Source organism: Cryptotermes secundus, unplaced genomic scaffold, assembly GCF_002891405.2.
Source record: "Cryptotermes secundus unplaced genomic scaffold, Csec_1.0 scaffold1792, whole genome shotgun sequence".
Classification (NCBI taxonomy): Eukaryota; Metazoa; Arthropoda; class Insecta; order Blattodea; family Kalotermitidae; genus Cryptotermes; species Cryptotermes secundus.
The window spans coordinates 10,781-36,425 of record NW_019718025.1 but is presented as its reverse complement, the minus strand read 5'-3'; the positions used below and the strand labels follow the sequence as shown (position 1 = coordinate 36,425).

At 39.8% G+C, this 25,645-nt stretch overlaps 1 protein-coding gene across 14 annotated transcripts in view; it reads left to right on the top strand.

The window, feature by feature from the left end:
• The window catches only part of LOC111875646 (regulator of microtubule dynamics protein 1), a 28,260-nt gene extending 4,690 nt beyond the window's left edge, over positions 1 to 23,570 (top strand). For 11 of the 14 annotated variants that reach the window (XM_023845639.2, XM_023846132.2, XM_033750344.1 and 8 more), the window contains 5 exons: positions 6,363 to 6,614; positions 10,019 to 10,074; positions 12,723 to 12,860; positions 20,824 to 20,938; positions 22,354 to 23,570. In XM_023845639.2, the coding sequence (XP_023701407.1) occupies positions 6,363 to 6,614; positions 10,019 to 10,074; positions 12,723 to 12,860; positions 20,824 to 20,938; positions 22,354 to 22,410 (618 nt within the window). In that variant the 3' untranslated portion in view covers positions 22,411 to 23,570. Of the gene's footprint in view, positions 1 to 6,362; positions 6,615 to 10,018; positions 10,075 to 12,722; positions 12,861 to 14,697; positions 14,760 to 20,823; positions 20,939 to 22,353 lie in introns of those variants that run through there. The other 3 variants (XM_023846210.2, XM_023846284.2, XM_023845960.2) reach the window with 3 other exon arrangements.
• Positions 23,571 to 25,645: the final 2,075 nt, after the last annotated feature.

Sequence of the window (25,645 nt, the reverse complement as noted above, 5' to 3'; positions counted from 1 at the left end):
GTAACCACTGTGAAAGACGAAAATCAATAACAGCACTAATAAATACGGCAGTTTGAACACTGTTAGACGGGTGTTGCAGGGATTGCTTGTAATAGATATGGTAGTAGATTTCCAAACATTCACCACTATGCAAAAAGTAGTTAGGTCGTAGCACTGTATGAGCTATGCCTTTCACTGTTTACACACGGTTCACTGAGCGCTGCACAAGACACGTCTGCACTGCTCGGCGTCTGTCGGTGAACTCCAGAAACATGTTTTAGTGAACAAAAATGTACTCATCTGAAGTGTTGCCACGGGGGTATCTGTCAGCTGTGCAGTTCAGTCTGGTCAGTCACAGCAGTTCAGTCCACAAACATTTACTGTTACTGTAATTCCTTTAGCTGTAGTTCATTTACTTACTTACATACTCATGGAGCTGAGCCTTTCTGGAGGAGCCACAAGTTCTGCAGCTACCCAAGAACTTCCTAGCATTTTATGGACCCTGAAAGTTCATTACCATGTTCACAAGAGCCCTCCACTGATTCCTATCCTGAGCCAGATCAATCCAATCCATAACATCCCATCCTATCGCTCTAAGATCCATTTTAATATTGTCCACCCACCTACGCCTTGGTCTTCCCAGTGGTCTCTTTCCTTCTGGCTTTCCCACCAGTATCCTGTACACGTTTCTTGTCTCCCCCAGTCGTGCTACATGCCCTGCCCACCTCATCCTCCTTGACTTGATCGTTCTAAGTATACTTGGAGAAGAGTACAAGTTATGAAGCTGTAGTTCATAGTTTAAGTTATTTTTGTGTGATACAGTGAAATCCCTATTTCATTAATTTGTTGCAGAATGGCTATTTGTACACTAAATCCAGGGTTCCACTGAGTGGGGATTGATCAAAATTATGTCAAAAAACTTCATCTTCCTCCTTGACTTATTGTGTACAAGGTGTGTCCCAAAAGTCATGAAATATATTTCTTTCCCGTGCTCCTACTGGTCGGAGCGCACTGGAACCGGTTGGGTTAGGGGGGGTCTTTAGCTTCACAGCACACCCAAGGTCAGTCTGCTCGAGCATCGGAGCCGTCAGTATCGCTGTTGTAGTGCACCTGTGTTTTGTGACCAAGTCACGGCGCGCGATGGCGGATACTTTCAAACAACGTTGGGCGGTCAAGTTCTGCACAAAGCTCAACAAAAAAGCTGCTGAAACTCACGAACTGCTTAAGCAAGCCTACGGGGAGTCTGCTCTATCATATGTGCAAGTTACAAGGTGGGTGAAGAAGTTTAAGGAGGGCCAGGAAGGAGTGGAAGATGACCCCTGCTCTGGACGGCCATCAACAAGCCAAACCAATGAAAATGTGACTCGTGTGCGTGATTTGTTGAATACTGACCATCAAATGACTGTCCGGTTGTTAGCCGACAATCTGAACATTCCAAAAAGCATTGTGCATCGCATCATTATGGACGAATTGAACATGCTCTGCTCTTCCATGAGTTCCTGGCGAAGCACCACGTGGCAAAGCTGCCGCAGCCACCCTACAGCCCCAACCTAGCTCCGGCCGACTTCTTTTTGTTCCCGAGGATCAAGACTGCACTCAAAGGACGCCGTTTTGAAAGCATTCAGGCAATCCAAGCGGCCGTGACAACATCTTTAAATGAGGTTCCCGTCGAGGCCTTCGAGGGGGCGTACCGGGCATGGGAGAGTCGGAAAAAATGTGTGGATGCTCACGGACAGTACTTTGAAGAATATTAACACTTTGTACCGATATCATCAATAAATTTAATATATATATATTGACTCACCCGCCACGTCACTGCTGGTGGGGTGGGTTCTCTGTTGCGCAACATGTCACACTGCTCCCTCCTTAAGGCTGTTCATCCCGAATAGCCTAACGGTGCATCCCCGTTCCTTTACTTCGGAGGCTGTTCTTGCAGCATCTGTTCTTCGTCCATTACAATATATATATATTTCATGACTTTTGGGACACACCTTGTATAATTATAGTAAAGTAATTTTTTGTGTCAGTAATTAAAGATAGTTTCTGTTCAAATTAGTAAGTACAATTACATAATCAGGAATGTCAAATTAATTTATAAAATAAAGGCTGAAAGAAGCTCAGCTAGGAATGAAGGAATTGTGATATCACAAGCAGCATGGTTCCAGTATATTATGTAACTTGCCAGAGGCTGTGGTTGTGCAGTAACAATATCTGGCAGGGAGATGTGCATATGCATTATTGTTTCAGCCACAGCTGCACAAAATTAAGGTATAAATGTAAGGTTCAAACTTCTTATACTAATTATGGTGTATCTGTTTAATCCATTATTCACTAAATATGGAAAAATTATATTGTCATGATTTTAGCATAACTCTAAATGGGGTTTGGATTTGTAATCAGATTTATTGAACACTTACAGAATGTAACTGCAAATAACCATGACAGTCTCACTGAGTTACACACTCCAAAGATTACTGTAACTACAGCACACACAAAGTCTTCTCAGTTTGCTATGTGTTCATATGTCGTTCTGGTGATAGATGCATAGAATGTCAACTGCTTCCATGCTGTCACTTATACTGGCTAGCGACTGTCTCACAACTAACTCATTGCTGCAACTGCCGACTCTCAACTAACTGACTCTTACTGTCCTGTTTGTAACATCTTGGCACTGACCACATAGATGACACTGTTCCTCTGTTGCTGTTTCCAATTGTTTTCATACAAACATGCTTGTTTGCAAAGCTATTACTTAGTTTCAGCTGTTATAGGTGCTTCTTTCCCAGTCATTACCTAGTAAAGGGTCTGCATGCCACATTGTTCCCCCCTTAAGGCTATTTGTCCTGAATAGCCTACAGGCATACAGCAATTTCTTATTTTTTGAGGGCTGTGCATGTGGTATCTATGATCAGCCTAGCCTTCCTTCCCCATGGCTCGTTTCCTACAGTGATCACTCTCCAAGTGTTCCCGCTGCTCTGTCCTTAATGCTGCTTATCCCAAGCAGTTCCCTGATAAGGTGCGAGCTGGTCTAGGTGTATCATCATCATCTTTGTTCTTTTCTGAGGGCTATACTTTGGTCGGCTCTTCTGAAGGGGGTCAACCCCTCCACAATGTCCAGTCACTCATTTCCTGTAGCCCAGTCAAAGACCTGAACTCCGTCTCTGTGGTTTTCCTGAAGATCCTGCTGGATGTCCTCTCTTTCCACAGACCTAGCTGCCATCTTGTGTCTCAATCCTTTATTCCATTGTTGTACTCCTGGCCCTTCCGTCATCTTGACCATCTGCCCTTTCAGGGTTCCAGTATCCCACAGTCGGTCACTGGTCCAACAGATCAATCCTCCTGTGCTCTGACAGTCTCAACTGTGGCCTCTTCCATATGGACTTCCTGATGCACTGCTGCAGCCTCCAAATCCATGGTGTTCAATTTGTTCAACCTTTCTTTGAAGACATCTACCGGTATCCAATTATTCCAGGCTGGGTCTGTCTCAGAGTGCCTTCCTTCAAACATGACTGAGACTCCTCTGTCCCCAGTGGACAACTCGACGACTGCGCAGAAGAGCGCATACCTCTGCTAACAGAAGGAGATATGGCACCAGCACCAGGATCCCAAATATAGCCATGAGTGTGATCGTTAATGTGTGATAACAGATAACTCTTGCTTGAAAATAACCAAGTTTGTTCTTACATAGACCTTTGTCGTAATGTCTAAGTAGAGCTTAATGACGCCACGCAGTACCAACAGGAGGTATGCCTTCAACACCTACATGTCACCTGAGCACAGCCTTCATTCTTCTCAGTAGGAATATTGCACAAAATTCACTAAATATGGGATTTCACTCTACTACATTAGACCACTAGATCAAAAATTATTTTACCCTTTTTCAAAATACATAACTAAGTGGTCCTGTGTTACAAAGTTTTCAGTAAGGTAAGTGAAAGAATGTGAGAAGACCTTCACTCTATTTATTGCTGTAGATAGTGCATTCCCCCTTTTTAAGGGATGTTATTTCAGAACCAAGTGCAAATTGTTCAGTGAGTCCATTAGAAGAGAAACGAGCTCCTTTCAGCTCTTTCTGCATCACTCCAGATACACAGTCCAGTCAGCAAGGGGTTTATGAGGGGAATGATTGACAAATCTATGTTCTGGTTCGGTACTTTCTTGTCCAGTAGCAGCCCTATCTGTCTAAATTTCTGATTATAGAAATTTTTTTCTAAATGGAACTGTATCCTGAAATTTATGGTGGAATCTTCTTACTTTTCAGAGGGGTACACAGACTTAATCAGTGTGTAACTCTAACATGCCATTTTGACACAAGAAGTGATGCCCCTGGTTGTATGTTTAGTACAGCAGCAAGAGCTATGGACAGTGGTTAACACTTTGTGGGCAGCGCACACATTAATACATTTTTTGCTTTTAAACGTGGCGGACCGGTCACCTATTAATACGTTTTTAGAACATGATTAGTTGCAACACACTATACATTGCTCTGACGCCACCAAGCTTGCATGTAGCTGCCTGCAGCTGCATGATAAGCCTCTGGAATGTTTGCTGACTAATCAGTTATGTGACCTCGCTGTAACTGTATGCCCCTGCAAAGGAAAATAAATGCCTTTATTTCTTCAAGCTATATGTAGCAAGCTGTCAGCGAGTAGTGCAATATGCTAACATATAATCCTGGGAAACTTACAAAGTATGGCCTACTTGTCCGTGTAGTTACTGAAAGCACTTCAGGCTATGTTGGAAATGTAGAAATTTATTCTGGTGAAGGAAAGAAATTAGAAGAAACTATTCTTTCTGTTTTGAAACCCCATCTTGATCAAAATTACCATGTCTGTCAAGACAATTATTATAACAGTGTGGCAACTGCAGAACACCTACTTTCGAGAAAATTACATGTTTGTGGAACAATTAGGGTGAACAGAGGCCTTCCTCCAGATCTGAAAGAGGAATGTAAATTCCTGAAACGTGGTGAAACCACATTCAGGAGGAAGGGGGATATTCTTCTTCAGTCCTGGAGGGATACTCGTGTTGTGAATGTGATTTCCCCCGGGATACTCGTGTTGTGAATGTGATTTCCACAATTCACAATTCGAGCATGGTTGATGTTCAAAGGAGACATGGGCAGGTAAAGAAGCCTGTTTGTATTTCCGAGTATAATATGTTCATGAAGGGAGTTGATAGAGCTGATCAGTACTTGGCCTATTATTCTCTTCCTCAGAAAACAGTAAAGTGGACAAAGAAAGTTGCCTTGTGGCTTATAAATTGTGCCATTTTCAATTCATTTTTGGTTTTCAAAAATTTAAACCCTCATTCAAAATTGAAATACAAGGCATTTCTGCTGAATGTGGCAAAAGCCTGGGCTACAGACCACATGGTGGCGGCAGACACAGACTTAGTGCCACCAGGCCCATCTACTCCCGCCTCTTGTGGACACCCCTGGGCGACTCTCGGGTGATATGCGGAAACATACCCATGTGAAAACTGTGAAGAGTGAACATTCCAAGGGGAAGCATCCTTCTAGGCAATGCCGTGTTTGCACAGTTCACAAAAAAAGACTATGACTGTCTACATTTGCAAGTGTGTAATGCCACTTCACAAAGGGGAATGTTTCCAGAAATATCACACTCTTAAGCACTTCTAGGAGCATTGATAAGTGTTCTCCAAAAATTTTAGTTTGTAAAATTAATTAGGAGATTTTATATTAAACTTTAAAGTGAACAGTGCACAAGTTAGAGTAGTAGGTATAAAAATGCCAGTCCCCAGGGTGATTTAAATATTTAAATTGCCAGTCCGCAAAGTGTTAACAGGCACATAACATGTAAGCTTGCTTCATGGTAACTATTTGAAGATCTGTTGCAATGATACTGGAGATAGGCTTTTGACCTGTCACTCATGCCATGAGTCATGTGAGTTGATGCGAGTAGCTAATCAGGAAACCTAGTATTTGTGAAAACTGCATAAAATGAAGGAAAATAAAATCAAACCTAAATGTTGTGGTTATTACTGATTTTTGTCCAGTGTTTATATCACTAAGTAATGGTGTGTGGTGGGAGAGAACTGATATAACATAAGCTTAATGAAGGAAATACATGTTCATGTGGGAAACTGCTACATGGATTGTATCATAATATTGTTGATACAATTACAGTAGTAAGAAACAATGTAAATAACAGCAACTAACTTAACACTGATGTTCCACTGTAATGTGGAACTCGATATATTGTGGTTCCGTATTAAACCATAAAGTTTGTGGGCTCAGTACTTTTGAATAGATTTTATAATAAGGTGCCACTTTTAATTCAGCCGTGTGGTGTATAAAATAAACTGTGCTCTAGTGGGGCCATGACCGTTGTCTTTAGGTAACATGTCCTCTTTTTAAACAGGAGAGTAATGATGTCGAGATACTCTGGCGACTGAGCAGGGCATTGCATCACATGTCCAAGCAGCAATGTCATAATGAAGAAAAGAAACGATATGTGTTTGAAGGCTATGATTTGATTGTGAAGGCATTACAGTTAAATGATTCCCACTATGCAGTCCACAAGTGGTATGCAATATTTCTTGACACACGTGCAGCATATGATGGAATCAAAGCCCGTGTGACCCAGTTGCCAAATGTCAAGAATCATTTGTTGGTATGTATGGATATGTCTGTTAATGTTACATATTTGTTTCTCAAGCTGTTAATGCTTCAAATGAAGTTTGTTAATATATTTAAGTAGACAAGAAGGAGCTTAACAATTTGTGAATTTTCATGTAATATTGTTAGAAGTTCTTAGTCTCTTCTTGTTTTGTGTACTGATACTGCAGGAATCATGACATGAAGTAGAATAGGCTTACTGATGTTTAAAATAAAAATATTTGGAGAAACAATTTGTGATTGTAATGTACTCTTCTGTACATTTCAAGTACTTTCTGTCACATGGTTTATACTTCTGTGTGTTGTTAAGTGTTGTATACTGAGTGGGTATGCCTTTCTACTGTTACCTTAATACCACTGTATTCCTATCTGAAATGATATCATTACATGTTTTTAGTGACAAATTTATTATAGATGTTCATTGTTTCTTGAAGTTAGTTAAAAGTTTCATTTGCTTAATACAGTAATTTGAATTATTATCTAAGGTACCAAACAAAATTTTACCTCCCTCCAATGAAATGTAAAGCTTGTATACACCTATGTGAATGCCCATGTTTTTTATCCAATGAAATCTCTTAACAGTCCTTCATTTCCTCATATCTGATTGAATTTGTTTTTGGCTGCTATATAAAAGTGGTTACAATTTATCAGTTTTGGAATTCAATTATAAAACAGTTTATTTATAAAGTATATGCGTTTTGTTGATCTGATTTACTGTCAGTTTGCTTTAGACTTACCTACAGTGCCATTTTCCATTCAGTATCTTATGAACTGGCGTGTCAAATGTTTTTGTAGTACACTATTAGGGATTTGTCATGTTTGTCAGTACAGTATTCTAGTCTCTCAATTGAAGTTTTAGCATATTGTATCCACAACAAGCATATTATCTATACACCGGATATCCACATCTTTCTAGATCGCATCATTATTTCTGGCTTTGATTGCAAGTCTTCACAGGGTGATAGTTGTTTGAGGTATGAGAAGAAACTTGTCGAGTTTGTGATCTGCATATCATCAGCCTGTTAGGTAGACCTCCACAATAACAACATGCAGTTGAGTTGCCCAGCTTCTTTCCATGTTGATTCCCTTTGGTTCAAAATAGGTTCCTTGGCAACAGTTATATTTGTGAATTATTTTTGAGAACCTATAAAGTTTTTTTATCAATTTCATACAGGGTGGGGCACAGAAACTTCCTTTTTGTGAAGACGCATTGTGAAGGGAGGGGAGGTTGCAGAAAAGTGGGGATAGGCTCAGCGAATGCAGCAGTCACAGAAGTTTCTGTCTAATACCCCTCAGTAGGAAACATGAAGTGGACGAGTGAGCAGCGTGCATTTGCTGTCGAAGCCTATTTTTCAAACAACCATTCCTACGTGGCGGTGGGGGGTGCATTCAGTACTCACTTCGCAATTAAGCCCAGAGGTCCGGTTCCCGACTGGAAATCGATTGTTTTGTGGGTAGAGAATTCGGGACAACCGGGAGTGTGGCGAAAAAATCGTCAGGACAACAATGGACCATTACGACGCCAGAAAATGTGGAGGCAGTTTGACAGTCGATTTTGAGATCTCCAAGACACTCCGCTCGCAAACATGCAGTCTGGTTCCAAAGGGATGGTGCCACGGCCCTCACAGCCTGAGCTTCAATGACGGTTTTAAGGGCAAAGTTCCCCAGATGGCTCATCTCGGTTTGAGGTGACATACCATGGGCAGCGCACTCACCTGATCTAATGCCCTGTGATTTTTTTATGGGGGGGGCAGAGGTTTTTAAACATCGCCCCACAAACCTGCTTCAGCTGTAGAATGTTATTCAGCAGGAAGTAGCCCAGATTCCAGTGCACATGTTGGGACATGCAGAGGGGAACTTCAGAAAATGGTTGCATCAGTGCATAGAGAACAGTGGCCACCATCAGTTTAATGAAATATTAATTTGATGACTTCGAGGAGGAGGGCACTGTGGCTCAAAAAGAAAAATGTATATATATATACGTGGTGTCCCAGGAGGAATGTGCCAGACTTCAGGAGAGTGTTCTTTATGTTAAAGAATGCTGATATAATCCAAAACACCTATGTCCAAAGTTGAATGGTTTTGAAGATAATGGCCAGAGAAGTGTGAAACTTTGACATGTGTTACACACTTGTTGATTACCAAATACATATTAAAACTGGCAGGAATATGTGGTTTCTGTAATGTTAATAATGTACATAACATCAAACTAACTTGTGGTTGACATGAAGCCATTAAATTGGACCTCAAAAATACTCGCATGCCTTGTCATAGTTGTCCTTACGGTTCCAAGGACTATACATGACACATGAATGACAAGCGGTGACATAACATGCCTGACTGCGCCTCATCCTTGAATAAAATGACGCTTAACAGTTCAGGATGAGCTTTTACCCAGTGGCACAAATCCATGTGCTGAGCATGGTCACCTGGTTCCAGATGTTATACCCTTTGATCATGGTAAAGATACAACTCTTCATCATGTAAAGTTCGCCACACCTGCATACGTGATACGCCGATGCAAGAGGCAATTCTACGAGTGGACAGACGCGGACTTCTCTGAACCATCTCAAGAACGTTCTCTCATGTGTTTATCATTCGTACATCCTCCCTTTCAGAGTGCACAGAAACACTCGGAAGAGAACCAGTATCACGCAATGCCTGGTGAATTCGTGTAAATACACTTCGACATGTAATCCTTCGATTGGGAAAACGCCTTTGGTATTCTTCAACAGCAGCACGTGCATTGCCACCGCAAAATCCACACACAAAATGCATATCAGAATATTCCACGTTTGAAAACACAAAAGACATTTCAATAGCTCCACACAATTAACCTACCACCCATTCAAAATGTGGCCACAACATCACTCAAGGAAAAACATAGATAAGACATGCCAGCTGACAGGTACAGTGTGTGGCCTCGCCAGAAAATCACACTTTTCTCGGGCCATTAGCTCCGTAACCGTTCAACTTTGGACATAGGTGTTTTGGGTTATATCGGCATACTATATCATAAGGAACACCTTCCCAAAGTTCAGCACATTCCTCCAGGGACATCCTGTATATGTATATGTGTATGTATGTATGTATCTATTGTAGTTAAATTGGTTACTTGGAAAAGAGAACATGTTTAATGTCAGAGATGTAGACATTTTCCCTTTTCTAAATAACCAATTGAGGTATTGCTTTTGTTACTAGTTAAGTAAAAATAAGTTTCATGTTTTAATACTGTAAGACTTGATCCAGGGCAGATCCTGAAAGTAAGCACAAACTCTTGGCCGGTTATTATCAGTAATGAGATATTAAATATTTTTCATGAGCTGTGAGGAGCCTGCCTGTCCTGAATTTAGAAATCTACAATTTGTTGATTGACATGTTGTGTAAAATTTCTTTCAGCAAGCAGTTGAATTAAACCCAAAGGATGCAACAACTCTGTATATATTAGGATACTGGTAAGTGTCACATTTCACTATAGGGTTGTCAGATCCATTGTATATGAATAAACATATGAACTGAAAATTTTTCTTACATCTGATAAAGTTTTTATAGTTTGACATTTATCATTATGGAATGTCTTTACATGGATGGTTTTAGCTTTAAGAATACTAGTTGATGTATTTCATGTTATAAACTAGATAAAATATTTGTGAGAAATGTAATGTATATTCATAAGGTATTCACAAGTTAATATGGAAACAGGATAGGGACCAGTGGAGGGCTCTTGTGAACACAGTAATGAACCTTCGGGTTCTATAAAATGCTGGGAAATTCTTGAGTAGCTGCAGAATTGGTGGCTCCTCCAGAAGGGCTCGGCTCCATGAGTAAGTAAGTAAGTAATATGAGAACATATCTTTAGGAAATTTGGATTCCAGAATTGATCTGTTGGACTGGTTCTTGACATTATGAGTAAGTAAAGGTATCCCTGTAACAGGCCGTGAAGGCCCATAGGTTGTGAGATGTTGAGGTTCCCACATTTTCTAGAGTTGACTCATAGATGGCAGTAAGTTTGTGAGCCTTATGTGCTGGCCACCCTTTACCCCCAAGAATATTCCTGGTACTCATTTTTGTTAGACGCTGAGTCAAACACAGAGCCATAGTGTTACTGGAAGGATTAGGTAAATTGAAAAAATCTACCTCATTGGGATTCGATCCTGCGACCTTCTGGCTTGTAGCATAGTTCCTCAACTAACTACATTACCACGTGCCCCTCTGACTTTTTGAGTATGTTATGATATTAACTATTAATATTTCTGGCTTCCAAAATTGCAAGACTGACTAGAGACATCCTGAATGCTAAGATGAATATTTGAGATAGATTTTTGTGCTGTCATAATTTATATAGGGTAAAGGGTTATGGGCTTTAAGTGGGCATAGTGGTCACTGAAATGAGCAAGAAAGCCCTAATAAGCATATGCCCAGTGCAGACAGAACAGCCACCGCACAGCAGTAACATTCATCACAGGGATCTGCATATATACATAATATCAGATTTGAACATCTCAGTCCACGTATAAACAACCCACATGGGATACCCCAAACACTGTGTTCAGCCATCATATGTTTAATAGGAAGGTAAAAAAAAAAAAAACATGACCTGTACTCTGAAGATAGATCCCAGCAAGCATATACCCCTCAGCAAAATATCACTACCATAGAGGAACAACACATATATAATATGTAGCAGGCGCAGGGCTTACATAGAATTTGTAATATTGGCTAAAAATACATTAATAGCCATTTAAATTTTAATTTTTATCCATTTAATATCAAGTTTAATGTCTAAGTTTTAACTATATTTTAACCACATTTTAGAAATTAAGATGTAGTTGTCAGTATAGGATAAGACACAATTCAGAAGCTAAATAGTATTTGTGTACACCTGATGATGACCCACGTAAAGGGCCGAAACATCTAGCAATACCACCAATAATGAATAAAAACAAATGTTGACACAGTAGTGTTTATTTTGTTTGTTTTTCATTATTTGTTGTGTGACTGTCCCAAATTATATCTTTTCGTAAATAACATGGAGCAGGATGAATACCATAAAGATATGTGCAGAAACCAGTGCCTGCCAAAATATGGGAAGTTCTTGTTTGATATCTGCTGCAGATGCTCTGTGTGGTTCCCATGTATTTCAACACAAGTTCCAGCTCTTCACTGCAGAAAGGTGCGCACTCTGTCAGAAATTCCTGGTTTCACTCAAATCTCCTGACAGGCATTCTCTGCTAGTTCCTGTAATGTCTCTTTTAAGTCATTGATTGGCACTGAATATACCAAGTCCTTAGATGTCTTCAGAGTCAGAAATCCAGAGGATTAAGACTAGTCGACTGGGCCTCTGCATCCTATCTACTGCTCACCAAGTCTGGTTGAGGTGCTGTCTGACATTGGAGAGAAAATGAGGTAGTGCCCCATCATGCATGAACCAAATGTGTTCTCACTGTTGAAGAGGCTCATGTTTCAAGAGTACTGGTAAATCATTCACCAAAAAAATAGTACTGTGCATTTTTAGTGTGATAGGTAAGATAACTGGTCCTAAGAGTTGATCACATGAGATTCCCACCTAGACATTGATGGAAAATCTATGGAGATGTGTTGTTACCATGGTGGTGTGGTGATTGTCATCCACCCAGGTATGGGTATTATGAAAGTTGACAGTACTGTCCCTTGTGAGTCCTGCCTCATCAGTAGACAGGATGTTAGCTACAGATTCTGTTTACAATGCATTCTGCAAGAAGCCATTGGCAGAACTCAACCCTTGCACAATGGTCAGAAGGAGTGAGGGCTTGTACTGGCTGGATATGGTATGGATAAAGGGACTATTCATGAAAAGTTCTACAAAGGGAAAAGGAGGTTTAATTCTAATGTCCCATTTGTTGTTCAAATCATATATCCAACTTAAAATAAGCCAAGGACGATGTTTGAAGTGGAGTGCTACCCATATTACATATTATTTCTTGTTTTGAAGTAATGTGTGACCTCTGGTTGATACCTAAGATGAGATGTCTTGAACAGAAACTGTAACTATAGGTTAAATGAACATCTGAGTGACAGTTCAGGTGTACTGGCATATATATTTTGGGGGTATGATTGTATGTAGGTGTTACAACATATCATCAATGCCATGGTATCAGAGAAAGATTGCCAGTGCCATTTTTGCTACACCCCCCACCTCAAGCTTTGAAGAGGCTCTGGTCTATTTCTGCAAAGCTGAGGAAGTGGATCCTAACTTCTACAGGTAATACAAACGTCAAATTTATACTCTGCAGTACAGTAGATTTCTAAAAATAATGTAAAATTGAGGAATATGTACAGTCAAGGAAATGCTTTTTAAATGTAGAAAGAATTGTGTACTTTTCAGTATAGTGAACAGCACATGGATGTTATAAGTTATATCAGAAAGAAGCAAGGCATCTTCAGCATGCCTCCAGATTGGTAACATGGGCATGTTGGGTGACAACTTGCACTTGCCTGTATACCATGAGTACTCCCTACCTTCCTGTACTTCTTGGTGGACTGACCACATTCTGTGAAAGAACATCTAGCACTTCATCTTCATAGTGCACTGGTACACTTCCTTCAAGATAAATATCATAGTGTGACTAATAAGGTGGCTTTCCTTAATGGTATATGGATTGCCACATCTGACAGAATTTTACATATTTATAACTGCATTTCATTAGTATAGTGCTTCAGTTACAGGCCCTTATATAGGCTGACACTGCTCTGTTTTATCACTGACCTCCATTAAACTTCCAGATTCTTACCACCAATCAGCTTTGTTGTCCATACCAGCTCTGGGGCCCCACCCAGCCTCCTATCCAATTGGTACTGGGGGCTCTTTCCCCAGGGATAAAGCAGCATGGGCACATTGCTGACCACTCACCTCCAGCTAGTGCCACGGTCAAGAAAATGTGGATCTATACACCCATTTCCCCATATGCCTCCATGGCATAGTCTATAATTATTTAAGCACAGGGACAATTTACTTTATCTGTCTTTGTCAGTCCCATCCACAGTCTGACAGATTCAGAGTGTAAGCAATTTTATGCTGGGTTTAGTAATTGATTTTCTGGTTTAATTGCATTTTGGCACAAACTGCCATCGATGATGATATGCTGTCACACCTCTTCTGATCACACACACACACACACAGAAAATAGAATGCCTGGTTTCCGAAAGTGAGGAAGGGGTTCAGTTGCCAACACAGAAGGAACTGTTTACACCAGATTCACATTTGGAAGGTAGTTGTTTCATATTTTGGATGGGAACCAGGTTTCCATATATTTTTTTTTCTGCCTCTGCAGTGAATTATGGATTAGTACTTTAAAATATGTCACATGTTCTTTTCATATTTTGCAAAATCTCAACATCAGTTAAAGAAGACTAAACTAAATGTCAGGTCATCCCTGTGTTTAACCATTGCACCACAAATATGTGTGGAGGAATGGGGATAAAATTTCACACATTTGTAATATATGCCCCCCCTCCCCCAATATATACATGTGTGCATGCGCACACACACACACACACACAAGCAAAACTGTACAAGACAGGAAGTTGAATTGTAAAAGTGTTGAACTCTCATAAGAACATGAAGAGACATGAACAAGTTACACAGCATACTCATGCCACTTTCACCTGTCACATTGTCAGTGTCAAGCTGTAAAGTGAGTTGCAGTGTGAGTGAATGAATCTATTTGCAGCCAGCATGCCAATGGTCACACAGGCCCTTCATAAGCTCGTATTTCTAGACACAGCAGACATCACTGTACTCCATGACTCCATGCTGAGTGTTAATCTTGTACCATGCAATTCGTGTGGTCTTCCTTTAAATTATCTACCAGTACTTATACTTTGATACTTGTGAAGTATTTTGCTTCTTATTGTGATATGTATCTTCAGTGCACTTGAATGTCATTCTGAAGTGCCATAACACACCAAACCAACATATTTCCATTTCCCTCCACCATCCTTCAGGATACAGCAGTTTAGTGATCAGCTCCAGTTCTTTACCCCAGGTAACTATTGCTGGTCTGGACATAATGATGAAGAGAGAAATTCTGTCCTTTCAGGGAATCAAACCCCACTGGTTCAGCTGTTCCAGCTATTGATACAACCAAATAGTCATCATGAGGTACTGTGAGGAATACTGTCTTCTGGGATATGGCATCTGTGGTAGAAGTTCATTGACATTTTGGAGGAACACCTTGCCTCCATTTTCAGGCATGAAGAGCAAGCAGATATGATGCTTGCTTGTTTGGTTTAGTCTTCAATCTTGAAGATGGAGGCAGTATGAGTATGAGGGGTGAGCCATAAAAACCGGCCCTCACACCGCAACCTTCAATGATCTATTGTGCTTCCCCTTTGGATTAACCCTTTATTGATCCTATACTTCGAATGAAATTTAGGACTTTATTTATGGGGGCGTCATAAAAGTCACTTGGCTCCATGAAGAACTGACCAAGGTGGTGATATCTTAGGTAAGCTATAGCCTCAGAATCACATAAGATGTGCGTGGCTGATTCATCTTCTTGTAAGCACCTTTCACAAGTTGGGTCGCCTGTCAGGCACAGTTTGAAAAGGTGCTCTTTTAGGTGGCAGTGTCCAGTAAGTAATCCTACCACCCATTTGAGTTGATCTCTGTTTAATTTTAACACGTCCTTCGTTCTCTTGGCAGAGGGTCCTGATATAAATCTTTTTGCCTGTTTGAGTCCAGTTGTGGCTTTCCTTTTCTCCCACCCCCCCTTTTTTTTTGGTGATATCTGTTGGTCCAGTCCCTGATCTCTTTATTGGCAACTCCGATTCAGATCCTGGTTCAGGTCCTATGAATGGCTGTTGAGATCCTGTTCTTGCCAGCTGATCTGCTGTTGCATTCCCAGCAATACTCTCCTACTGAGATGCCGCAAGCTGGTTCAGGTCCTATGAACGGCTGTTGAGATCCTGTTCTTGCCAGCTGATCTGCGGTTGCATTCCCAGCAGTACTCTCCTACTGAGATGATGCAAACTGGTTCAGGTCCTATGAATGGCTGTTCAGATCCTGTTCATGTTAGCTCATCTGCAGTTGCATTCCCAGCAATACCCGCATGGCCTGTTATGTCTGGCCAGTTGTGTGAGGGGTTGGTGACAGTCCCAAACCAATTTTGAAGTGATTTGTTGTGTACCAAGTGCTTTGATTGCAGCTTGACTATCTGGTAGAATATAGATATTCCAATTTTTGTAGTTTCTTTCTAAATTCTCAACTGCGCATGCCTTAATGGCATACACTTCTACCTGGAATACTGTTGTATACTGACCGAGGCCGAATCTACATTTCCGTCATCTTCCATCACAGTACGCTCCAGCTCCAGTGCTTTCATTCATCTTGGAACCATCTGTATTGCAGATAGTCCCCCCCTTTCTCTCAGGTTGACGCCCCTCTTTCCATTCACTTCTGTCAAGAAATCTGATCATAGACATGTTTTGGTATCATTTTATCAGATCCCATCTGTAGGATGGGTTCCTGAATCATATATACATGTCCAAAACCTTCAGATTTAGGTCTCCATTGAGCATTGCAACGTAAATTTCCTAAGTTCACCTCTGATTCCATCTGTAGATGCAGTGGGGGGAGTCCTAGTAGGATTTCCATTGCAGCTGTTCTCAATGTTCCTGTAATTCCCAAGCAGGCTGTCCTTTGTAATTTGCTTAGTTCAGCCTGACTTGTTGTAAGTTTCACTCTAGGCCACCATATAGTGGCAGCATAGGTAATTATGGGTCTTACCACAGCAGTGTATATCCAATATACCACCTTTGGTTTCAGTCCCCAGGTTTTTCCAAACATGCCTCTACATGTCCAGAAGGCCTTGTTAATAGCCTTGTCCAGCTGTTTTCTCCATGTCCAGTCCCTTTTCTAATATTATTCCAAGGTACTTGACTTCACTGGATAGCCGGATCGCTTGACAGAAGAGGATTGGTTCTCTGAGCCCCTTGATATTCCTCCTCCTAGTAAAGGGTATAATTACCGTCTTGTTTGGATTGATAGACAAGTTTGTTCCTTTGCACCACCCTTGAAGTGTGTGCAGGACTGTTAGTAAGACCTCTGACACAGTGTAAGGGAATTTCCCATTTATTAGGATTGCTATATCATCAGCATATCCTACTGTGAAATGACCTTTACTGTTGAGCTCCCAGAAATCATCGTCCACAACCAGACTCAACAGCAAAGAGGAGAGAACACCTCCCTGTGGACACCCTCTCACCACAGATGCTCTCAGGGTCAACCCAGACAATGTAGCACTTATATTCCTGCTTTCCAGCATAGCACAGATCCATCTACATATTGCAGGCTCAATGCCATGCCTTTCAGCAGCCTGTTTTATTGTCAAAAGAGGTTTTGTCAAAGGCTCCCTCTACATCAAGGAATGCTCCAAGGGCAATGTCCTTGTGTTCAATGGCATTTTGAATACATGTAACCACATTATGCAGTGTGATTTCAGTATATTTACCTATTTGGTAAGCATGTTGGTTTCGATGCAGAGAATAGATCTTCAATGACCATCCCTAATGTATCTATCAACTACTTTCTCCATCATTTTCAAAAGAAAGACGACAGGCTGATAGGACGATAAGCCTTAGCCTCGGTATAATCAGGTTTCTCGGGCTTCAGTATAAATGTCACTTTCATTTGCCTCCAGGCCGCAGGGGTAAACCCATGCGCCATGCAGGCTCTAAATATGCAACATGGGTGTGGGACTAAATGTTCCACCCCTTGCTGCAGAAGTGCTGGAACAATTCCATCAGTTCCCGCAAACTTAAATGGTTTTAAGGTACCTAATGCCCATCTAATGTTTTATTGATTGATTACCCGACCGGCCAGGTTGCAGTCTCCCCTGTTTGTTATGTGTCCACATACGCCCAGGTTCTGCTGGACCCGCCCCATCACCTGAATCATCAGTCAGCTTTGAATCAGGGAAGTGAACTCTGAACAGTTCTTTCAGTGTCCCTTTCCCAGTTAGGGTATGCTTACCATCAGGCAGCTTGATAGTACTGACCTTGTTGTTCGCCAGTTTTGCCATGGGCCTCATGAGTCTGGCGCTGCCTGGTACATCATTGATCTCCTGGCAATACCTCCTCCATGAGGATCACTTGGCGTTCCTTATTTCTTTATTATAACTAGGGACCGGATTTTAATGCAAATGCATATTTCTTTCCTGCAACCAGAAGGTATGCTCATTTGGATATATGTATGAATTACTTCATTTCTTAAAATTTGGACATTGTTTGATGGTGCATATAAATGCATATTTTGCCTGTTTTATGAATAAGCATCAAATTTTCAAAGATCTCTATTTATGTAAGATTTGAGGCTTTCACGGCGGTGACTATGAAGAAAGCAGTCTTCTGGGATTTGGCACCGTGTATATGTGGTGTTAACCGACGTTTCGGAGGAACGTATCGCCTCCATCTTCAGGGTAGAAGAAAAAAAATATATATAAGAATCTGCAAGCAAAGAGACCGTGAGAACCGGTAAAAGCAGACTGCTTTCTTCATCTCTATTTATACTGCATATTTCCTTTTTAAAATGTTTATCATACATATTTTTTAATTTTATGTTCAAATTTTCAGCCATGGTCGTGTGTATACAATTTTTATTTTCCGTATTAGAATATGGTGCATATTTGACTCAACATTTCGTCATGATTCATGTTTCTGATGCAGTACCCAGGATGGGACTTCCGTGATCCCTCTACTCGTAACTTTCCTCATCCACGAATTTTTTATCAATTCCATGAATTTACTATGGCCAAATGGCATTCAGTATGAGCTCATATTGCTCTTAAAGTTATATTTCCAAATATGACACATTTGACTTGCCTTCCCCATGGGTTGCACCGTGTTGCAGAAACAATTCGTGCAAATTTTCCGCTTCTTGACAAGTTGGTGTCTTCTGTGAAGAAGGTATTTGTTAAAGCGCCATACAGAAAAGAAGTCTTTAAAGCAGTAGCACCGAGCGTTCCACTTCTGCCAGAACCAATTTTAATGCACTGGGACACGTGGCTGTGTGCAGCGAGTTATTATACCAAACATTTAGAAACAGTTAGGAATGTCCGGCATACATTTGATCCCAAAAGTGCAGCATCAATTCAAATTGTCCAAGATGTACTAAAAAACGCAGAACTAGAAACTAATCTTTCCTATATATCTGCTCACTTCTCTCACCTTCCATCCGCCATTTCCTCACTAGAGGCAAGCAATAGCAATACTACTTTGTATCAGTCGTTAAGTGTGTTCAAAACCACTGTTTCCAAATTGAATTCGGTTCCTGGAAGAGTTGGTGAAGTAGTAAAGGAAAAAGTACACAGCATTCTTTCAAAAAATCCAGGATATTAATACATTTCTGAAATTGAAGAAATCTTAGCCGTTAAACGTACTGAACTGCCAAGTAAAAAATCACTAACAGTGGAACAAATAGCGGCTTTTGTACAAGTTCCCCTAAGTTCCTGTGAGGTGGAATGAAGGTTTTCGCTCTATAAGGACATCTTACGAGACAATAGGAGACCACTAACTATGGAAAATGTAAAACATTTAGAAACTGTGAACTGCAACAGAAGAGAAGTTGAAAGTTCAGAGAGCCACATGTGAGTGTCATTGGTTTTTTAAATTTGTAATGAAATATGTTGGCTTTGTTGCATGATTTGTATTTAAGTATAGCTTTTTATTGCAAGTGAATCATTCAGTGATTACATAAAATTAACTTAAATATTGATTTGTTGGTCTTAAAATAATGTAAAATCAGTGTTAATATTTGGTATAAATTTTATGTGCATATTTTAGTGCATATTTCGGAAGTTTTTCATGCATAAATGCATACATATTTTAGGGATTATTAGGACATAAAAATCCGGTCCCTAATTATAACAGATGAGGGTTTCCTTGTAGGTGTCCCACAGCCCCATTCTTTTCGCTGTATTAAATAGCTTTCTTGTTTTAGCTCTTAGCCCACTCAGCTTGTTATTCCACCAGGGTGCATTTCTTGGTAAGCGAGTGGTCTTGGCTAGACACTTATGATAATAGGACAAGCTATGGAGGCAGTAAATCTAACTTCTTTCAGAGTACATGGCATCACTTCCCAGAGTACTCTTCAAATGAACATTATGTTTGTCCTCATACCATGCCACTTAGATGATTACATGGAGAGTTTCTAGTCTTGGTCTGGTTAAGATTCAAATTTTCTCAAGAAAGAATGTTGCAGCCTGTATTGTTTATTCCATTTAGTTTATTTAATGATGCTGTCAGTAACTTGGGCTATATAGTGTTGAATGACTAGATAACAGTAAACAGTAAATCAGACTAGATGTGGAAGTAGTCATGGCCTAATTTAAGGTACTATCTGGGCATTTACCTGGTGGGATTGAAGGAAACTATGAAAAACCATTCAGCATAAGTGCCCTGGTTGAAATCCAGACTAAGCCATCTTCCAAATTCAAGTCAGAAAGATTACCACTAGCCCATATGCTACTGTAATTATGTGATGCTAGCATTATCTTGCTATCTAACTATAATAAACTAAATATAATGAAAAGGATTAGTGACCATGGTGACAGGATAATACAAGAGGGGTTTGCTACACAAGTATGTACACTGATACACTGATGTTTAAATTTAAATTTGTCATGCATTATGCAGGTAGTCATGTAGGTGGATACTGATATTTAATTCTGCTCATTTAAGCATTGGAAGCCTCATATTCACTTATTCACTAACTGCTCACTGCAGGAAAGGGAGAAGATGGTTTTGTTCGAGGGCAAGTTTGTCAACTTCAACTGGAACAGCACTCCTCTACTCAGGCCCATGAAAAAAAATGGTTGACGTCCCATTCCTCACAGGAGCCCTAAGAAGACTTTGTGACAGAATTTCCCTCCTGCGAGGAAAACGAGGTGCAGAAAAGACCTCTTTTCTGACAGTTCCATTTCCCACCTGTGATGAAAAACACAGTGTGCCCCTTAAAACAGCTTTTTTCCTACCCACAACTCCCACTGGCCTAGACTCTATTGTTTGGATCTAAGTGACCAACTTTCTTGTAACCTGCTAATGTAACTGAGCCTATACACTTCAACCATAAAGATGGAAGTAGCATGTTCCCCTGAAACTTCAATATTGTTGTGCAACAATACATAGCATCACATTCTAAACATTGTTGATTTCTCTCTGATATACAGTCAAAACTTGCTAATGCTGGGAAAGACATACCTGAAGCTGGAAAAGGATGAGAAAGCTCGATACTATCTTAAACTGGCTTCCCTTTATCCCCCACAGACAGACGACGACCTTCAGGTAAGGCAGAGTGGAGTATGTTTTATCCAGTTTAACACTCTCTGTTTAGTGAAGTTTTGTTAGGAAACCATGTAAGAACTGTGAGTCTCTTACTTAGGAATGTAGCATATATGTTGAATTTGGTGGATGTTAAGTGTTGGAGGGACAATAGTAGAGTGTACCTGTATGTGGTAAGGGTAATTTTACCCCTGTGCCCATGCCATGAAGCATGGTGTGGAAGTGAAGCTCAGTACATCCTTATAGACTGCATCTCTAGATGGAGGTGTTTATGCTTCAGCTGTTTTAACTTTGAAGGAAGAGCCTCTGTAGCACAGACAAAAACCTTGTTCCTACTAGGGGCTGAATCATTCAGCCACTGAAGGTTTTCTAAACTGGGTGTGTTTCAGAAGTGTTTTGGATATGTTAATGTAGAGAAAAGTCATACTTCTACCTGAAATAAAATAATCATGCCTGTGGGGGTAAAGTTCAGTAAATTCTAAATTTGAGGGGAAGAGCATGTTACTGGATAAGAGAGATGGGTGAGCTTCAAAACTGTCTTTGATATGGCAGTGTGCAGAAAATATTTGCCTTATGCTGGATGGAACCATCCTGTTGGTAGAGGTAAAGTTTCTTGTATTCTGAACTTCACTCCAGAGGAAGAGTCCCTGCTACCGATTGGGTAAGAGGCTGGTTGTGTCTCAAGAGCTGGTCTGGATATGTACGTTTACAGAAATATTTCTTCGTGCCAGGTCCGTACTGGTAAAGTTCATTCTTTCTGTACTTCACCCTAGGATACTCACTGGATGGGTGAGCGAGCTCCATAGCCACATTGTGGACAGGCACCATGCAGAAAAATCTTGCCCTTACCATGATCCAAATCATTCAACCTCTAGCCTGACATTACAGCACTAAAAATCATGAAATATTTCAAAATTATAGGTGTAACTTAAAGCACAACTGAACATGATGTCAGTCCACCTTGAAATCAGTGTGATTAATAATTATTGTATTCTCCAGGACTTGCAAAAATTTATGCTAACCATAAGGTAAACTGAATGCTTATACTGTACATGTATAATTTTGGTTCAATTGATACTCGCTTCTTTTTATTTGACTTTCAAAATCATACTGATTTAAAAATTAATGTACCAACCATGGTTTGTAAAGTGCATGAGTGGAGGATGCTTTTCATTCCTATTGGATACTAAACTTCGACACTGTCCTAAATTTTGAGTCTACTGAGTCTTAACATATAGCAGATTTACTTTATTTCTGTGGTGCTCCATACTTTTCCAGCCCTTGGAATATTTAATTTTTAACTAACAGTCAAGCAGGGCAATCCAAGAAAAGACTAATATTTAATGTTACATTTTTAAGCCAAGATCTTACAGTACTTGGAATTGGAGAACACTGAAGCTGACTCCCTTCTGTTGCAGGCAATTAAAGAAGCTTGTGATCTGCTCAAGAATTTGGAGAAGCAGCAGCAGCAATAAATGTCACATTTGGATGCAGTGGTTGCAGTCTAATATAAATTAACAGTAATTTAATATAGGGTCAATCAAAAAAGGCCCTTCATTTAAAAGTGCATATACTTTTTTGAGACTGTTCTATATCACTGTACTCCTTGAAATATATGAAGACATTGGTCACTGCCCCATACAACTTTACCTTACCTTTATCTTTGTTGATATTATCGCTTGAGAAGTCAGTTATGGCTTGCAAGCATCACAGTTGACACTATGAAACAGCTGTCTAGCAAAGAAACCATTGACATAGGCCACTGAGAACACTTCCATGTCACCAGCACTTACTATTGCTTCTACTTGCTCTGCAGCATGGAAACTATGAGGAGCATCATGACAGTTCTTTGTGCCATTAATTATGGAGGGCTTTCAACTTTCAACTTTATTTTCGTCCGTAACTGAAGTGAATACAATTGGACACGTCAAAAAATAATGGCGAATACATCACGTCAAAGTCACATTAATATTACACAATGATCTATCACGATAATATAACCACCATTGTAAGGTACATAACAATAAAACATGCACAAGACCAAAAGAATAATATCAGTAATATAAAACATGTAAACATAATATTAAAAATCGCAAACAAAAAGACAGTCAACAACAGACTAGTCATCAATCCAACATTAGTTGAACAACTCTTGAAGAGTAATAGAAAGCGCTGCCTAGCAAATAATTTTTTAGTTTCCTTTTAAAAGCATTAAAATTTTAAACGCTTTCAATTCAAGGGAAAGGCCATTAAATATTTTAGTTCATATATTGATAAAAGACTTTTCTTTTGCAACGATCGGTATTACAAAATTGGACATACAAATTATTTTTATGTGTGGTATTGTAGCTGTGAATGACAGAATAGTGAGTTGTATACATCTTGTTCTTTATTATAAAACATAAAATCTCAAATATATATAATGAGGTAACAGTTAAAATCTTAAATTCACGAAACATATTTGTACAGTATACTCTATTTTTAACACCATTAGTCACTCTTACAGTTTCAGAGTCCTTAAGCCCCCCACCCCAAAAAATAATACCATATTTCAATATAGATTGGAACTTAGTAAAATAAACGTTTCTTAATACAGATAAAATAAAAAGACCCTTGTTGAAGAAAGAAAGCAGTCTTCTGGTGTTTGGCACCGTGTATATGTGGTGTTAACCGACGTTTCGGAGGAACGTATCGCCCCCATCTTCAGGGTTGAAGAAAAAGTTTAAGAAATCTGCAAGCGACAACACCGTGAGAAACGGTAAAGCAGACTGCTCAGTTTGTNTATTTGTACAGTATACTCTATTTTTAACACCATTAGTCACTCTTACAGTTTCAGAGTCCTTAAGCCCCCCACCCCAAAAAATAATACCATATTTCAATATAGATTGGAACTTAGTAAAATAAACGTTTCTTAATACAGATAAAATAAAAAGACCCTTGTTGAAGAAAGAAAGCAGTCTTCTGGGATTTGGCACCGTGTATATGTGGTGTTAACCGACGTTTCGGAGGAACGTATCGCCCCCATCTTCAGGGTTGAAGAAAAAGTTTAAGAAATCTGCAAGCGACAACACCGTGAGAAACGGTAAAGCAGACTGCTCAGTCTGCTTTACCGTTCCTCTGAAACGTCGGTTAACACCACATATACACGGTGCCAAATCCCAGAAGACTGCTTTCTTCATAGTCACCGCCGTGAAAGCCTCAAATCTTACAGACCCTTGTTGAGTTTTTTCACGCATATTGAGTGTGAGTTGCCCAGCTTAGATTTTAGTAATACAAATACCCTAAAATTTTAAATTGATGAATAAATTATTTCCTTATTATTTAAGCAAAAAACAGGTCTATAGATTGGAGTAGGTCTTCTTCTCTGAAAGAATAATACTTTATCCATGTTTATTATGAGATGATTGTAATGGAACCAAATGTCTAATTCATTCCTAACTTTTAGGATTTGTATCATCAGCAAATACTACTACCTTAGCTTCATGAATAGCTAGGGGCAAATCATTTACGAACAATAAAAATAATAGGATTTAAGTAGAGGTCTTTTGATCAACCTGTGGAGGTAACAGATGTTTTGAAAATGTGGCGCAATTTGGATATTTGGGAATCACTGTAACAAATCAAAACCTGATTGAGGAGGAAATTAATAGGAAAATGAACTCTGGTAATGCTTGCTACCATTCAGACCAGAATCTTTTGTCTTCTTGTCTACTGTCAAAAAACATAAACATTACAATATACAAAACTATTGTGCCTGTGGTTCTGTATGGGTGTGAAACTTGATCTCTAACATTAAGGGAGGAACATAGACTGAGTGTGTTTGAGAACAGTGTTGAGCAGAATATTTGGACCAAAGAGGGACGAAGTGACAGGAGGGTGGAGAGAACTACATAATGAGGAGCTTCATAACTTGTACACTTCTCCAAGTATAATTAGAATAATGAAGTCAAGGAGGATGAGATGGGCAGCGCATGTAGCATGAATGGGGGATAAGAGGAATGCATATAGGATATTTGTGAGAGCCAGAATGAAAGATACCACTAGGAAGACGTAGGATGGTGGATAATATTAAAATGGATCTTTGAGAGATATGATGGGATGCTTTGCATTGATTTATCTGGCTCAGGATAGGGACCAGTGGAGGGCTCTTGTGAACACGGTAATGAACCTTCAGGGTCCCATAAAATGCTGGGAAGTTCTTGAGTAACTGCACAGTTGGTGGCCTCCCAAGAAGGGCTGAACTGACCGAGTGAGTGAGTGAGAGAGAGAGAGAGAGAGAGAGAGGTGGAGAAGTATGAGAGCAACGATTGTAGGTTATCCAGAAGAAGAGCACCATCATTCTCACAGTTTTCTGGACAATGATGATGCTTGTTTCATTTCATTTTATTAATATCCATGGATTGTTATACATGATATAGGACAAGTCATATATTTTCTATATACAATACTTGATCATTATAGTAAATTAAAATAATATAATAATAAAGATAGCACTAGTATATTAATTTTAATGCAGACACAACACAATGACACACCTTAATACACTAATCCCACTGTCCCGGCACAAGACACATTGCAAATTTTGATCTCCCTCACGTAACCTATGCAAATATTACCCTGTCACATAGTGACCTAATTCATGGAATAAATAACAAAGCTAAACAGTAGACACTCTCATGATTTGCACTAATCTTCAACAATCTACGAATT